The sequence below is a fragment of the Geotrypetes seraphini genome, chromosome 11 (genome assembly GCF_902459505.1).
Source record: "Geotrypetes seraphini chromosome 11, aGeoSer1.1, whole genome shotgun sequence".
NCBI lineage: Eukaryota > Metazoa > Chordata > Amphibia > Gymnophiona > Dermophiidae > Geotrypetes > Geotrypetes seraphini.
In genome coordinates, this window is record NC_047094.1 from 61652224 (window position 1) to 61668715 (window position 16492).

Here is a 16492-nt window from a genome sequence, read left to right on the forward strand (position 1 = left end):
TATCCTCATCTTCTCTGCATAGCATTACATTCTAATTGGGCCACAAGAAGGGCATAGGAAGAGCCCCTTGAAGTAGGGAATGGTAGGATACAGTTCAAGATTTAAAAAAACAGGATGGAAAAAAACATACAAGCATTTTAAACAGTACACCTAACAAACATATAATGCTTTCAATAGGTCTAGCACTATTCCAATAAAGCACATAGAACATAAGAACATAACATAAGAACATAAGAAATGCCTCTGCTGGGTCAGACCCGAGGTCCATCGTGCCCAGCAGTCCGCTCACGCGGCGGCCCAACAGGTCCAGGACCTGTGCAGTAATCTTCTATCTATACCCCTCTATCCCCATTTCCAGTAGGAATTTGTCCAATCCTTTCTTGAACCCCAGAACCGTACTCTGCCTTATAACGTCCTCTGGAAGCGCATTCCAGGTGTCCACCACACGTTGGGTAAAGAAGAACTTCCTAGCATTTGTTTTGAATCTGTCCCCTTTCAACTTTTCCGAATGCCCTCTTGTTCTCTTATTTTTCGAAAGTTCAAAGAATCTGTCCCTCTCTACTCTCTCTATGCCCTTCATGATCTTGTAAGTCTCTATCATATCCCCTCTAAGTCTCCTCTTCTCCAGGGAAAAGAGACCCAGCTTCTCCAATCTCTCAGAATATGACAGGTTTTCCATACCTATTATCAGACGTGTTGCTCTCCTTTGAACCCTCTCGACTAATGCCATATCCTTCTTAAGATACGGCGACCAATATTGGACGCAGTACTCCAAATGCGGGCGCACCATCGCCCGATACAACGGCAGGATAACTTCTTTCGTTCTGGCTGTAATACCCTTTTTGATTATACCAAGCATTCTGTTCGCTCTCTTAGCGGCCGCTGCACACTGTGCCGACGGCTTCATTGTCATGTCCACCATTACCCCCAAGTCCCTTTCCTGGGTACTCTTATTCAATAACATCCCTCCCATTGTATAGTTGTACCTCGAGTTTCTGCTCCCCACATGTAATACTTTACATTTTTCAATGTTGAACTTCATCTGCCATTTCGCCGCCCATTCTTCTAATTTGTTCAAGTCCCTTTGCAACTTTTCGCAGTCCTCTGTAGTCCGAGCTCCATTAAATAGTTTGGTGTCGTCCTGCAAATTTTATTATCTCGCACTTCGTTCCTGTTTCTAGATCATTTATGAAGATATTAAATAGCATACTGAGCTATATAAGTAAATCGGTATTTCAAAAGTCCATAAAAGAATCTAAATCAACAATAAGTCCATAGTTGCAAAGAAAACAAATTAAACTAAAGTCAAAGTCTAGTGTTATGCATTTCACTCTGCCATTTTAGGCCGAAGACCCCCATGGCAATAGTAAATCAGAAAATCCGTCCTTTTGCGGTGGCAAATGAACAAAAGGCTTGGCACGCCGCGTAGATCCACGTCAGGCCGCAATATTCAGCTATGGACAGTTTTTCCAGAAACTAGGCACATGTTAAGTCTCTATCTTTGTAGCTCAGTCTTTTCTATGTGGGAGAACTCATCTCTCCTTTGGATAATCTGTAAATGGAAGCCCTCAACAAATGTTTAAAAAAAGATGATTCTACCAGAATTCAAAAGTGCAAACAGCAAAATTAAGTCGTCATAGCCATCTGCAGTATATTGGAACATGTGTATTACATTGATATAGCAAATGTCCCAAAATGCAGCACCTAAATTTTTTAAATATATATATACTTTTCCAATGGTAAGCAAACTCATCAGACATGCTATCACCAGCCATATGCAATTTGGGAAGGCTGTGTATATCACTAGTGGCATATATTCATTATCTGTGCTGTTTTTATTTGCATTAAAATTTTTATAAATAGTTTATAATTCAATTTAATTTAATTCTTGTCTAAAATACTATCATCTATGTTAGTATGAACAATTGAACGCATCTATGAGGCCAAAATCACTTAGCTTGATATCATATCCTTGGTTAATGCTCCAATACAAAACTCTTGAATACATTGGCAGTGATCACATTTGTATTTGACTAGTGTAGTCAATTATGGCATTTACATGTTCATATGGGCTCTAACAATGAACCTTATTGGGATGCTCTCAATTTGTATACATAAATTCTCATTTTTTTTTACAAATCTTGCATTTGATAACATTCTCATCTCCCGTTCTCACATACCATCAGGCTGACTTGTAATTTAATATCGGATTAGTGTCTTGCTATAAATTCCCATTTTTCACTAATACATTTCTTCTCTCTTTTAAACTCACTTGCTTCAGGAAACGCTCCTAGGTATTTATTCAGTTATTTATTTAAGGATAATAACCCATCAATTCTCTCCTAAACTATCCTTAAGATAGGAAACAGTATTCATGCAACAGAAGAAACTATCACATAATCCAATTTATGTACCATCACTATGGCATAAGTTTCAGAAAGTAGAGAAAAGTCTGAGAGAATGCTTGTATCTCAAAACTGCATACAGATAATAAAGGCAGAACAACAAAGAAAAAGTGTATCACACACTCACAACAGAAGGATAATTTCAAAACATACGGGAGATTCGTAAGAATTGAACAGACCAGGAAATAAATGTTCCCATCAGCAAGCAAGGATAGGAAGGAAAGAAAATCGTTTGTGCAATGTTACAAGCCTAAGGATGACATATACAGGCATAGAGAAATAAGGAAGGCTCTCACATGAGAGTGATTGAAAATGCAGGAATGGAAAAAAGTAAAACACAAATCCAGCATTTTCATGACAGTCGGGGTCACAAAATGAGAAGGGGGCTACGGACCTTCCCATCAACTGACCTCCCAACAACCCAATTGCTGTATATAATACAGTGGTGCCTCACACAACGAACTTAATCCGTTCCAGGAGCAAGTTTGTTATGTGAAACGTTCGTTGTGTGAAACGCGTTTTCCCATAACAATACATGTTAAAAAAAATAATTCGTTCTGTAGCATAAAATATGCTAAGATGACATAAAAAAAGATAAATTTTTGGTTATTATTTTTATTTAGATACATCTAAAAACATAATTGTTTTTTAAAACAACACACATTTTTTAAATTTAAAGACAGACTAAGTAGAGTCTAATTTTACAGTGAGAGGGCAGAGTCTCAGCGGCAAAAACTGGGACTTAACTGTTCATTTTTTTTTTTTTTTCTACCGTGTTTCCCCGATGATAAGGCAGGGCCATCAAATAAGACAGCCCCCCCTTTTTAGAAAAAAATGTAAAATAAGGCACCCCCCCGCAAATAAGCCACCCACCGATACCTGCGCTTACCCGAATCGGGTGGTACGGTGGGTGACTCCGTGTGGTCCCTGGCACCCCCGACACGATCGGGGCAAGAGGGAGCTCAAGCCCTCTTGCCCCCCCGACTCCCCGACACGATCGGGGCAAGAGGGAGCTCAAGCCCTCTTGCCCCCCCCCGACTCCCCGACACGATCGGGGCAAGAGGGAGCTCAAGCCCTCTTGCCCCCCCGACTCCCCGACACGATCGGGGCAAAAGGGAGCTCAAGCCCTCTTGCCCCCCCGACTCTCCCGACACGATCGGGGCAAAAGGGAGCCCAAGCCCTCTTGCCCTGCCGATTCCCCAACTCCCCGACAATATCGGGCCAGGAGGGAGCCCAAGTCCTCATGGCCACGGCGACCCCCTAACCCCACCCTGCACTACATTACGGGCAGGAGGGATCCCAGGCCCTCCTGCCCTCTGACGCAAACCCCCCCTCCCCCCCACGACCGCCCCCCCCCCCAAGAACCTCCGACCGCCCCCCCAGCCGACCCGCGACCCCCCTGGCCGACCCCCACGACACCCCCAACCCCCTTCCCCGTACCTTTCTGTAGTTGGCCGGACAGACGGGAGCCAAACCCGCCTGTCCGGCAGGCAGCCATCGACGGAATGAGGCCGGATTGGCCCAATCCGTCCCAAAGCTCCGCCTACTGGTGGGGCCTAAGGCGCCTGGGCCAATCAGAATAGGCCCGGGAGCCTTAGGTCCCTCCTGGGGGCAGGGCCTGAGGCACATGGTCGGGTTGGGCCCATGTGCCTCAGGCCCCGCCCCCAGGAGGGACCTAAGGCTCCCGGGCCTATTCTGATTGGCCCAGGCGCCTTAGGCCCCACCAGTAGGCGGAGCTTTGGGACGGATGGGCCAATCCGGCCTCATTCCGTCGATGGCTGCCTGCCGGACAGGCGGGTTTGGCTCCCGTCTGTCCGGCCAACTACAGAAAGGTACGGGGAAGGGGGTTGGGGGTGTCGTGGGGGTCGGCCAGGGGGGTCGCGGGTCGGCTGGGGGGGCGGTCGGAGGTTCTTGGGGGGGGGCGGTCGTTGGGGGGAGGGGGGGTTTGCGTCGAGGGCAGGAGGGCCTGGGATCCCTCCTGCCCGTAATGTAGTGCAGGGTGGGGTTAGGGGGTCGCCGTGGCCAGGAGGACTTGGGCTCCCTCCTGGCCCGATATTGTCGGGGAGTTGGGGAATTGGCGGGGCAAGAGGGCTTGGGCTCCCTTTTGCCCCGATCGTGTCGGGGAGTCGGGGGGGGCAAGAGGGCTTGAGCTCCCTTTTGCCCCGATCGTGTCGGGGAGTCGGGGGGGCAAGAGGGCTTGAGCTCCCTCTTGCCCCGATCGTGTCGGGGAGTCGGGGGGGGGCAAGAGGGCTTGAGCTCCCTCTTGCCCCGATCGTGTCGGGGAGTCGGGGGGGGCAAGAGGGCTTGAGCTCCCTCTTGCCCCGATCGTGTCGGGGAGTCGGGGGGGCAAGAGGGAACCAGGCGGAGAGAGGGCAGTTAAGCGCAGTGCCTGCGCGGAAGGATGCAGCTCGGGCGACTTCGTTGTGTGAAACGAAGTTCGTTGTACGGATCAAGACATAAAGTTCGTTGTGCGCAGCGTTCGCTGTGCGAGGCGTCCGTTATGCGAGGCACCACTGTATTGGTTTATTAGCAATAGACAAAAGTCAGCTCACATGGAACAATAGTACAGCACATTGAGCCAATGGATAATATACAGAGTACCGACTTCTGTTTTTGGATCCATCCTAAAGTCTAAGGCAGGGGTGTCCAACTTGCAGCCCCGTGAAGTATTTTGTGCGGCCCCGGTCAAGAGCGATACAGTGTTTTCCTCTGCTGCCCCCGGGTGTTTACCATCTTGCTGGCTCCCTCCTCTGTCTTGCTGCAGCGTTTGCGTGTTTGTGCGGCCCCAGAAACATTTTTTTTGGCCAGTGCAGCCCAGGAAATCTAAAAGGTTGGACATCCCTGGTCTATATACTTTTAGTTCAGTAGCCTAGCCTAGTTACAGATTACATACTCATTTTCTATTGGGTTGACACATCTATCATATCTACTAATTGTATAGTCTGAATTTTTATCTTGGAGCCATATTGAAGCATGATATCATCTAGAGTCAAAACTGACCTTTCTATTTCCCTGACAATGTATTCTTAATACTAAGTTCAGTAATTTCTGAGAGTAGGCCCTCTCCCCTCCTGAGCTTCATTGTCCTTCATTAGTAGTTTAGATAACGTTTGGTAGGACATCTTATCCTACAGTAATGGTGTCTGGGCTTATCTTCTTGTTCTTGTTTTGGGTTCGTCGTCTTCTAGAAAGTCCTAAAATATCCAAGGCTGCTACTGTCGGCAGATAACCAATGTTGTAATAGTCAGCAGATACTTGCCAGCTTTCTGGGGCAAAGATAAATCTCTTACAGAGCATATTGTTTCTTGCTGACAGGGAGGAATTTGATTGTTCAGAAGCTTGAATTCTTAACACAGTGTCTCTTAAAAATATAATTTTGGGGTCTCGTAGAGGTCTTCACCTACATTTTCATGAAGGTCTTACTCCTGATTCTTCCTCATTGCTTAGGTACTAACTGCAGGTGGCAGTAAAGCTCGCGGTGAAGTAGGAGAGACACAGAAAAAAATCTGGAGTGGATTTCTTCTGCATATGGCTTGCAGCCATGGGGAGATAACCCGCTTGTCCAGAATGACACACCTATCTACTGTACTGGAAAATATATTATCAAGTTAAGAACTAGAGAATGACACGGTGGCGGTTTACCCGCGGCTACTGCCGGGGCCATCACCGCCCCGTGGAGCGGTGAATGGTCTTGTCACTGCAGTGAGGCATAAAGGATCGTGCGGTCCCCGCAGCGCCCACCTGCACGTCGGCTCGATCGTTTAACCAGCTTCCTCTCTCCACCTCACCTTAATTTGCCGGCTTTCTTTTTCGGCAACTGGAACACTTTCAAAAGAATCGCGCACGCGCGACTGCTGAGTATTCAATCTTCTGCTCTGACCCAACCGGAAACAGGAAGTTGCAGCAGAGCAGAAGATTGAACTTTGAGCAGCCGCGCATGCGCGGCTCTTTGAAAGCATGCCGGTCGCCGAAAAAGAAAACCGGCAAACTAAGGAGAGCTGGAGAGCAGTAGCATACCAAGGGGAGGGCGGGAAGGGCGAAAAAGGTAATGGCGCCAGACCTTGGAGCACCGAGGCAGACCGCTTCTCCCCCCTCCCAGCCGAACCCCCGCTGACCCTCCTATCTCTCCCCCCCCCAAGTGAACCTTTCCGACCCTCCCAGCGAAAGCAGCAAACCTCCCTCCAGTAGCGTCGGCTTTCTCCTCCCTCTGCCGAATCACTAATGACATCATCAGTGACGCGGCATAGGGAGGAGAAAGCCGCGAAGGAGGTTTGCTGCTCTCGCTGGGAGGGTCGGAAAGGTTCATGGGGGGAGATAGGAGGGTCAGCGGGGGTTCGGCTGGGAGGGGGGAGAAGCGGTCTGCCTCGGTGCTCCATTACCTTCTTCGGGCAGCAGCAGCATTTACAATTCGCTGCTGTTGCCGGCTTCAGGCCTTGTTCTCTGCCGGGTCCTGCCTACTTCCTGTTTTCATGAAGACAGGACCCGACAGAGAGGAAGGCCTGAAGCGGGCAACAGCAGTGAATTGTGAATGCTGCTGCTGCCCGATGAAGTTCAGGACATCGGGGAAGGAGCAGGGAGTAATCGGCTGCTGGCTTGGGGGTGAGGGTAGGGAAAGAATCATGGAAGTGGAGAAATTGGCACAATGGCTTTGTGGGGGCTAGAGGGATAGAGAAAGAAAGGAAAAAATAAAGAGGGAGGGGCCAGGGGGAGAGAGAAAGAAAGGCAGAAATAAAGAAGGGTCAGGGGGAGAGAGAAAGAAAGGCAGAAAGAAAGAGGGGAACCAAGGGGAGAGAGAAAGAAAGGCAGAAATAAAGAGGGGGTCAAGAGGGAGAGAAAGAAAGGCAGAGAGAAAGAGGAGGGCCAGGGGGAGAGAGAAATAAAGAGGGAGGCCAAGGGAAGAGAGAAAGAAAGGCAGAAATAAAGAGGGGGGCCAGAGGGAGAGAGAAATAAAGGCAGAAATAAAGAGGGGGTCAAGGGGGAGAGAAAGAAAGAGGGGGGGGGCAGGAGAAGAAAGAAGAAGGATCAGAAGAAGGACCAGAGACTCATAAAATCACCAGACAAAAAGGTAGGAAAAATGTTTTTATTTTCAACTTAGTGATCAAAATGTGTCCGATTTGAGAATTTATATCTGCTGTCTATATTTTGCACTATGGCCCCCTTTTACTAAAACGCAATAGCGGTTTTTAGCGCAGGGAGCCTATGAGCGTCGAGAACAGCGTGGAGCATTCAGCGCAGCTCCCTGCGCTAAAAACCGCTATCGCAGTTTAGTAAAAAGGGAGGGGGAATATTTGTCTATTTTTGTATAGTTGTTACTGAGGTGACATTGCATAAAGTCATCTGCCTTGACCTCTTTGAAAACCCGCGGAATATAAATGATAATTAACATTTTCTCTGCGTACAGCGTGCTTTGTGTTTTTAAAATTTTATTGTTGGTAGATCATTTTGACTTGGCCACAAAGGTAAGGGGGAGGGAGGGAGGGGAGCTGCTGAAAGACATCTAGTAATCCTTGCAGGCTTGACTGTGCAGGGAATTATTTTTGTAAAATCATGTTTTGTTATGTGACTGGCATTATCTAGACTTTAATTTCTATGAATGAATAGAATGAAAATTATATAAAATTACTTGCTTGCGGGGACCGTGTGTTCCGGCTCACACAAGGAAGGAGGGGGTGAAAGGGAAAAAGTTTCTCTTCCTTGGAAATAGATTCTGAAGTGACCTCATCAAAGAAGACCAGCACCAAATGTACAAGAAATCCCTTAAACAATGTCAAAAGAGCCCAAAATAGAAAACTGCTACTGCCTTGAGACTCCATTATTGAAGGAATCAACTTGAAATCACAGAAGAGACAGGAAAAGGTTAAATGCCTCATGGAATCCTCAGATACAAAACACAAACCAAAATGTGAATGAAATCAGAGCAGACAGTAAGAATTAAAAAATTGATGTCATTATCCATCTGGAAAAAAAGGTGTACTAGAAATAATGCCTCAGCAATACAATTTTCATAAGTTCTATTTGCTCATGGTAAGGGAGAAGAGAGACTGCTAGTGATGGTGGGGGGACTGATAGAAGATATGAAAGAAGGGTGGTAGAAAGGAACAGATGGTAAAGGAGGGAGGGAAGGGTGATGGTGGAAAGGAATAGAACAGACATTGAAAGAGGGTAGAGAGGAACAGACCCTGAAAGGAAATGTGGAAGGCAGAGTGGGGAGAAGACGCTGGAAGGGAAGAAGGCAGATGCCAGACTATGGGGGAGCGGAGGGAAGAAGATGGGTGCTAGACGGGGACGGTGACGGGGCGGTGAATGGGATGGCAGTGGCGGTGACGGGGCGGTGAAAAGGATGGCGGTGACGGGGCGGTGAAGGGAACGGCAGTGACGGGGTGGTGCAGAGGATGGTGGGCCGGGGACGGTGCAGTGACGGGGACAGATTTTTTCCCCGTGTCATTCTCTAGTAAGAACATAATCTCTTTTAAAACTTTGTTGTATTTATAAAATAATTGCATCACACGTGTGTGCTTTCTCTGCTTTTAATATGTCTTTATTTTACTACTACCACTACTACTATTTATTATTTATAAAGTGCTACCAGATGCACACAGCACTGTACAACAAACACGCAAGAGACAGTACCTGCTTGAAAGAGCTTACAATTTAGTTACAATTTTCAAAACTTTTAATGTCACACTTGAACATCTATGCCAAATAAAGAATCATAGAAACTTGATGGCAGATATAAGGCCAAAGGCACATCCAGTCTGCCCATCTTCAGCATCCATTAACTCCTGTCCCTAACAGATCCCGTGTACCTAACCCACACTTTCTTGAATTCAGACACTAACTCTTCAGGGAAAGGGAATTAGATTTGCTATACCACATTTCTGTGGGTACAGTCAGTGATTTACATATTATATAGAGGTACTTATTTTGTACCTGAGGCAGTGGAAGGTTAGGTGACTTACCCAGAGTCACACGGAGTTGCATTGGGAATTGAACCTAGTTTCCCTGGTTCTCAGGCCACTGCACCAACTATTAGGCTACTCCACTCTGTTGCTTTCATGCTTCAATACTTTGTTTATTAACACGTTCAACAATTGCATACAATCCCTCTCCCCACCCTCCCTTTACCACAGCCATTACCCACCCTGTTTCATCGTTCACCGTCTCACTACCCCATTACTGGATTGCTTATCATCAGCCAATTTAGGGCTAGATTCACAAAGCAAACCAATCTTGTACCGATCGGTTTGCAATCCCTTTGCGACCAGATTTCCATCGGGCACCATTCATTAACCTCTCTTTCGATCTGCTTCAAATCCGTGCATGCAAATGAGGAGAAACGCATGCAAAGTAGACAGGCACGCAATTCACCAACCAAATTTTCCAAACCGACTGGGCTGGCCGATCATCCCAAAAAGCGACTGCTGGGGACCAGTCGAAAACATCTTTCCAACTCTCTGAAGCCCTGCTCTCTGCATGCCCTGCTCTCTGCTGTCCCGAATCTCTCCTGCCTGCAGCTCCGACTCTCCCGCTGCCGCGGATTGCCTGCCTGCCGCGAACGCCTACCTGACTCTCCCACCCTTCTCCGCAGTGCAAGCCCGTGGTTTTAACCTGCAGGCTTAAGCAGATTAAAACCACGGGCTCAATTTAAAAAAAAAAAAAAAATCTCTGCTGGGCCCAGAGGTCCAGCGCATGTGCAAACCATCTACAGATGGTCTGCGCAGGCGCTGGGATCGCTATAGAGCGATCTGGGCAGGCAGCTGGGGGTGTTCCTCTGATCGCACCCATCTGCATATTGGCGTTTTGAGAATTCATTGGACCTGCCTGGATCAGGCACAATCAGGCAGGTTCATGAATCTAGCCCTTAGGTCCTTTTGTCTTTATATGTTGAATCTAGCCTTTTAATGAGCAGATCTTTTTTCTGTCATTATTTTTCAGTGTTGCTGATCATATGACTAAAAATATTCTATGGCAGATTCTTCAAGCAGTCAACTTCTGCCACAAACATCAAGTGAGTAATCCATCCAATGCTTGGGCAGTTAGAAATGCAATTAGTTCATCAGTTACTGGGAAAGGTAAAAACAATGTGACACAGAGGGGTTGTTTTACTAAGACACAGTAAAATGTGCAGTTACTGTGGCTTAACATGCGACTTTACTGCACAGTAGCCGCAATTTAATGCGGCAACTAGTGGGGGATTTTCCCTGCATGCTCTACTTAAGTCCCATGTAAATCTGTCCATTAGTGGGTGATATCAGTGTGCAGTTATATTTTAAGGAGGAATTCAGTAAATGGTGCCCAAAGTTAAGCACCAGAAAGATCCATGCTAAGACAGTATTCAACAAAGGGTATCAGCACCAAGTGCCCTTTGCTGAATACTGTCTTAGCGTGGATCTTGTGCCTAACTTTGGACACAGCACTTACATCTCCTGAAGCCTGGTATAAATCTTGGCACTCAACTTATCCCAGAACAAGCAGGCAGCATATTCTCACATGTGGGTGATGTTATCCCCGGTATGGACATCTTTAAAACTGCATCGCCACTTTAAGAACTTGAGAAAGTTTGCGAACTGTCCACACCGTGCATGTGCCAGTGCCTTCCCGCCCGACGCCGCTCACTGCTCCTCAGTTCTTAGTTTTCCACGGAGCTAAGAAGTAATGTTTTTTTAACGGGAACATTTATTTCCTCGCTGTTTTTGCCTCAAGGGCTTCGCTCGTTGGGGTCTCTTCGTTTTCCTCAGCCATTGAATTTAATTTCAACAACATCAAAAAAACTGGCTTCAATAGAAACTAGTCTATAAAGTGTGACCCAAGTAACTATATAAAAAAGCTCAGAGATATGGAACTCTGGAGGGAAGGCTGCTAAACCTTCCTAAAAAGAGTTCACCTTCCAGTCATTGCAACTTCATAAGTCCAGGTCACTCTAATATAAGAAAGAGGTTAAAGTTCTTAGAATACTTCCACATGTAGGAAATTGTATCTTCTCTTATTTAGCAAACACACTGCCACCACTGTATTCACTTATCTTTCAAATGCGGCTTAAGGGGTCCCTTCGTGGCCCCGTTTCGTTGTCTGCTTCAGGAGACCCGATGCCAGATGTTCTGGAATCTTGGAACTGTAATAAATTTCTACACTTCTTGGTGTTCGGTCAAATTGCTGCTTAAATGTTTACAGATTTCGTGATGTTCAGTCACGTCGTGATGTTCAGTCACGTCTATAACCAAAAAAAGGATTGCCAAATTACATGTGAGTACCACATTTTACTCACACTATAACTGTGATATTTTACTTCAACTATTGGCAAAAGAAATTAGCAGGGAGATACATAAATGCCGTACATACCACTGCTGGATCTGGATGTTGCTTCTAAAAAATCAATTCTGAAAAGTTCCATCCGCCAGAAAGACGCTGTCGGCTAGCTCCGAGTTTAAAGGCTTAGCCGGGGAAGGAGACTTTCACTGCACGTCAGGGTTAGACTTTGATGTAAGACGTGTTACGTCATCACGTTTTGTCATGCAGTGGTAATGCATAAAGGGAGCTGGTAGTACAACATATAAGAAGAGCCATGGCAAATGTATGTTACGAGGAAGTAAGTGGTAACCTGAAGCATGAATGGAATGCAGTCTTTGAGAAGGTATTTTAGAGCTTAGCAGTTTTGCAAATTTAGCAACACCAGTTGTTATGGAAAAACCAGTTAGAGACATATATTTGTTGTGGCAACTATGTCTCAGGAGCACCAGAGCTTAATTTCTGGGAGGGGGCTTTGGGTCAGCCACTTCTTTGCAGACTCCAGAGCAGCAAGGTGTTCTATTCTAGTCCCTACTTCCTAGGCATTCTGTAGGGAGAAGGAGGGGGATGGGGGTGAGCCTGGAGTAGAACAGAGAATAGTCATTGTACTCCATAATTCAGTCTGATGCTTCTGTGCTTCTGCACCTGGCCAGCCTGTTCAGCCCCTCTCTTCCCCATCTCCATTTACTTTATTGCCTAAAAATTAAGCCCTGAGGATCACAATTTTAGACTGCCAAAACTTTCTTCGTTAAGCAGTGGCTGTCATCTGAAGTACTTCTGATACACTGGACTGGCACTTTACCTTGTGCATAGTTAAAATACTGAGTCATAAGATGCAAGAGGAAACTGACTCTCTAGTAGCCTGCTATTCAAGATGATTGCCTTCTAATAGCACACAAATTGATTGAAAGTTGATTGCTATCATATGATTATGTGGTAATGAAGCAATGATCTGAGCAGAATGTAAGCTGATGTTAGGATTTCTGATCACTTAAAGGCCACACAATAAATGATATATCCCTTAATATGTTGCATTGAAGAATTTTGATTAAAACATACGAGTACAGTTGCCTGCATAACTCCAAATTAGTGCCAGTTAGCACCAATTAACTCCAATTATAGCTGATTATTTGTAGTGCCAATTAACACCTAATTTATCAATTAATTTGTGTATACTTGGCATTATTATGTAATTATTCTGTAATCTATCAAGCAAGTTTGCATACTAAGCACAAAAATGTGCATTCAAGATTATAGAATAAGGGGGCAAGTGGTTAAAAGTTGTCCTAGTCTGGGTGATTTTTGAAAATGCAGCAATTGCTGTCTTTTTCCAGCTCTGAACCATAGGGCTGTCCATCTGTGCTCATGAGCATATTATAGAAGATGCCAGTCACAGCTTTTCAACTCCTCCTCTACGGTCTTTGCTGCCCCCTACAGTTCTTCCTTTTGCAAGTGAGTGTAAAAGTATTTCTCTGGTCTGCTCTGTTATTTTTTTTATTTTGTGGTGAGTTTTTTCACTTTTTCAGCTTGTTCACAGATTTTTTTTGTGGTGTCGGAGATCTTGGATTGAAAGGACTCCTCTGTCTGCTTGGAGAGGAGCAGACATTTAAGTCTTCAACAGGCAGGTGTATTCTTCAGAGATCTGTACAGCCAGCCTTCTGAAGATTTGTGAAGCTCAGGGTTCCAGGCCCTCAGCACATGCTCGCTACTTTGCCTTGGTCAGAAGCTGGAGCGCAGGCTGTTAGATCTCAATAGGGTTCATTTGGGGTGCTCGGGATACTGGTTGCGGCTTCACCTTCCCCCTTTTTTGTATGTTGAATCCCAGTTTGTGGGTGGGTAGAGAAGAGTTTCTCAACTTCTTCAAGCCAAATACCCCCCCCCAAGTCTAACAAATATCAACCGAGTACCCCCGCCCAAGCTCTACCCCTGACCCACCCAAGCTCCACATGGGCAAATTCGGGAATATATGCATGGCATCTTCCCAGTCTCTGGATTTTCTAGGGCTTCTCTTTGTCTCCAGATGGAGTTATGCATTTCTTCTCAGGTTGAGTAGACAGAACCTTTATCAACAGATTAGAATTATCTTGGATTGTCTGGCTTTCTCAGCCTGGGTTTATCTGCAGGTTCTGTGGCTTGGGCAGCTTTCTTGAGGGTGATCCCCTGGGCCAAAGCACCCATGTGCCCTTGATGGAGTCCTTCTTCTTTTGATGATTTCTGCTGAGTTTTTCCACCTTTAACCGCCGCTCTCCTGGACGGAGCCAGATAGCAGCAATTTGAGCTGGTGGCCTCAGGGTGGTTCTCAGCTAGGTTTGGCTTCTTCGGATTTCTGAGTGGTTAACTTTTAGCACGAAGGCCAGTCTGTTGGGTTGTGGGCTCATTGTGGGGCCTGCTCCATTCAGGGGTAGTAGACTTCTGGTCTGCAACATTGGTGGACCTTTCGTCTGGAGCTTCAGAAATTCAACTGGCGCTACTTGATATCCAACCCCTTCAGAAATACTGGTGGTGCAAGTTTTCTTCACCGTCGCAACGGTAGCGTATGTACATCGTGAGGGAGCTATAGTACCCACTCTCTTTCTCGGGCAAGATAGATTGGTGGCATTCCACTGGGAGGAAGCACTTCTTCTGCCTTTCTCGGTGGCCCAGGGCCTGAGTTGCCAATGGTCCGGCAATCTTCCTCAGCCGATTCCTCGTGACCATTAGCATTGCTTTGGACACCAGTTTTTAACCCTGCTCATTTCAAACATTTACCTGCACTTAATGCACTATTCATGCAATAGAGAAATCCTTGAGAAAGCTTAAGGCGAAACATGTTGGATCTAACCCTCCTGGGTCGAACTATGAGAAACATTTTATAAGATAAGTTAATTATCTAAATTAATTTAAAAGTTTGAAATAACTTGAAAAAATATATTTAATGATTAAGAAAGACTAAATATAAAGTGTAGGCCAGTGACAAGTTGACACATAAAGCTTGGCACTATGAGCTATTGTTGAGCGGCTGAGTTGTGTTGCTGAGGCCCAGAAGAAAATGAAACAATTTGAGAAATTTTGAATCCCACAGCCTGGCATTACCTTCAAGTTCTGGGTTTGATGGCTGCCACCCTGGCTGTTGCCCTCTCCAGGATGCTCTGCTCTCCAGGTGGTCCCTGCAGAGGCAGTCCCTACAGTAGCAGCTTCCCTGGAAAGGAAAGGGGAGGAACAGCTTGCATTGGTGGTTCCAAAGAGATGGCTTATCAAAAGGCATATTCCTTTGAATCTCCTCATGAGTGACCCTAATAATCGATGCCAGCCTGTTCGGCTGGGTAGCTCATTGCCGTGGTCATTCGGTACAGGGCCAATGGTCTTGTCTGCAGAGAAAGTGGTCTATAACTTGACTGGAACTCCGAGCCATTCGCCTAGTCCTGAAGGCATTGAAACAGTACCTGGATGGAAAGGCAGTCAGAGTGTTTTCTGACAACGCCACCGAGGTAGCTTACGTGAACAGACAGGGGGGCACTAGAAGTTCTCTCTTATGCACAGTATCTTTTTTCCTGCTGATGGTTGTGTCTGTCTTTCATGTCAACCAAGAGGTTTGTTTACCCACTTTTTATCCTACGGTTTCAACCAAGCAAGATGTAATATAGCAGAGGCTGGATGTGCAAAGAATTTTTCTCCTCCACTTGGAAAGGACAAATGATTTTTGCCTTTCCAACTATCTTTTTGTCTAAGCAGTCAATCCAGATGAAGCAGACCGGCTTCCAAGGCTTCTGTCACCAGATGGATTTGCATGGCAATTTCATCGGCATACATTGGCTGTGACACTGTCACCTATATCCATCATTTGACCAGAAGTACGGCATCTTCATTGGTGAGTCCCAGTCAGTTCTGCCCATTTAGATCTGTAGAGCAGCTACTTGGTTCACTGTCATACCTTTACAAGGTTCTACAGAGTGGATGTGGCAGCTTGGGAGGATGCCACTTTTGAGTATTCAATCTTGCGGGCAGGCTCATTTGTCCCTCCGTAGACATCTTACGCTGCCATGGTACATCACCTAACATACAGACTTCTGTGTATATGTAACAGAATGAAAGATTAGGTTCTTATCTGAATAATCCTTGTTTCTGTTATTATGTATAGGAGCTGTACAGCCCACCCTGTGCATTCTGCTTTTTGCCTGATTTCTGCCTTGGACAACTCTATGATTCGGAACTGGAGTTCTTCTGTCAGTTGGATGAACATGTATGATTAACTTACTAATAAAGTACTCAGTTATTGAGCTTTGGAGTTCCTTCCTTATGTGTTGGTGGTGGTTGTACACAGCAGGTTTGTTCATTGATACACCTATGTTGCAAGTTCATACTAATAATTGTTCTTTTTCATGAGTTGCAGAGCAGAACAGAAATGCATGTTATTTCCAGGAAAGTTCCCCATGCCCCTCCTTCTCTTTTCTCCTGTTACAATGGAGCTCGATTGCTGTGGTACAAACTGAAGAGGGAGCTATACTCTACTGGTGAAGGAGGAGGGGCTGAAAGATATGATTGACTCTGTTCTGTTTCTTCCTTCCAATCTCCCACTGGAGGCAGGCTATGCCTTATGCTTGATCAGAAAACCTCCAAACCACCCATCAAAAGGAGTCTCCTTTCAACTCCCCGCAAGAAGACCCTCATTTACCAAGAACTCTCAGCCCTTCTCCAGCTAAACACAGTAGAACTTGTTCCTCTGCAGGAAAGGGACCGGGGGTTCTCCAAGAACAGCAGGCATATTTTCTTACAACTTGCCCACCTCTCATAGTTAGCTTCTTAGCTTTGTTACTGAACTGATG

General features: G+C 45.9%; 1 protein-coding gene across 4 annotated transcripts in view; it reads left to right on the top strand.

Annotated features, from left to right (window-relative positions):
* CDKL4 (cyclin dependent kinase like 4) overlaps positions 1 to 16492 on the top strand; it is a 175270-nt gene that overhangs the window by 75117 nt on the left and 83661 nt on the right. For all 4 annotated transcript variants that reach the window (XM_033915109.1, XM_033915106.1, XM_033915107.1 and 1 more), the window contains exon 4: positions 10341 to 10413. In XM_033915109.1, coding sequence (XP_033771000.1) covers positions 10341 to 10413 — 73 coding nt within the window. The remainder of the gene's footprint in view (positions 1 to 10340; positions 10414 to 16492) is intronic.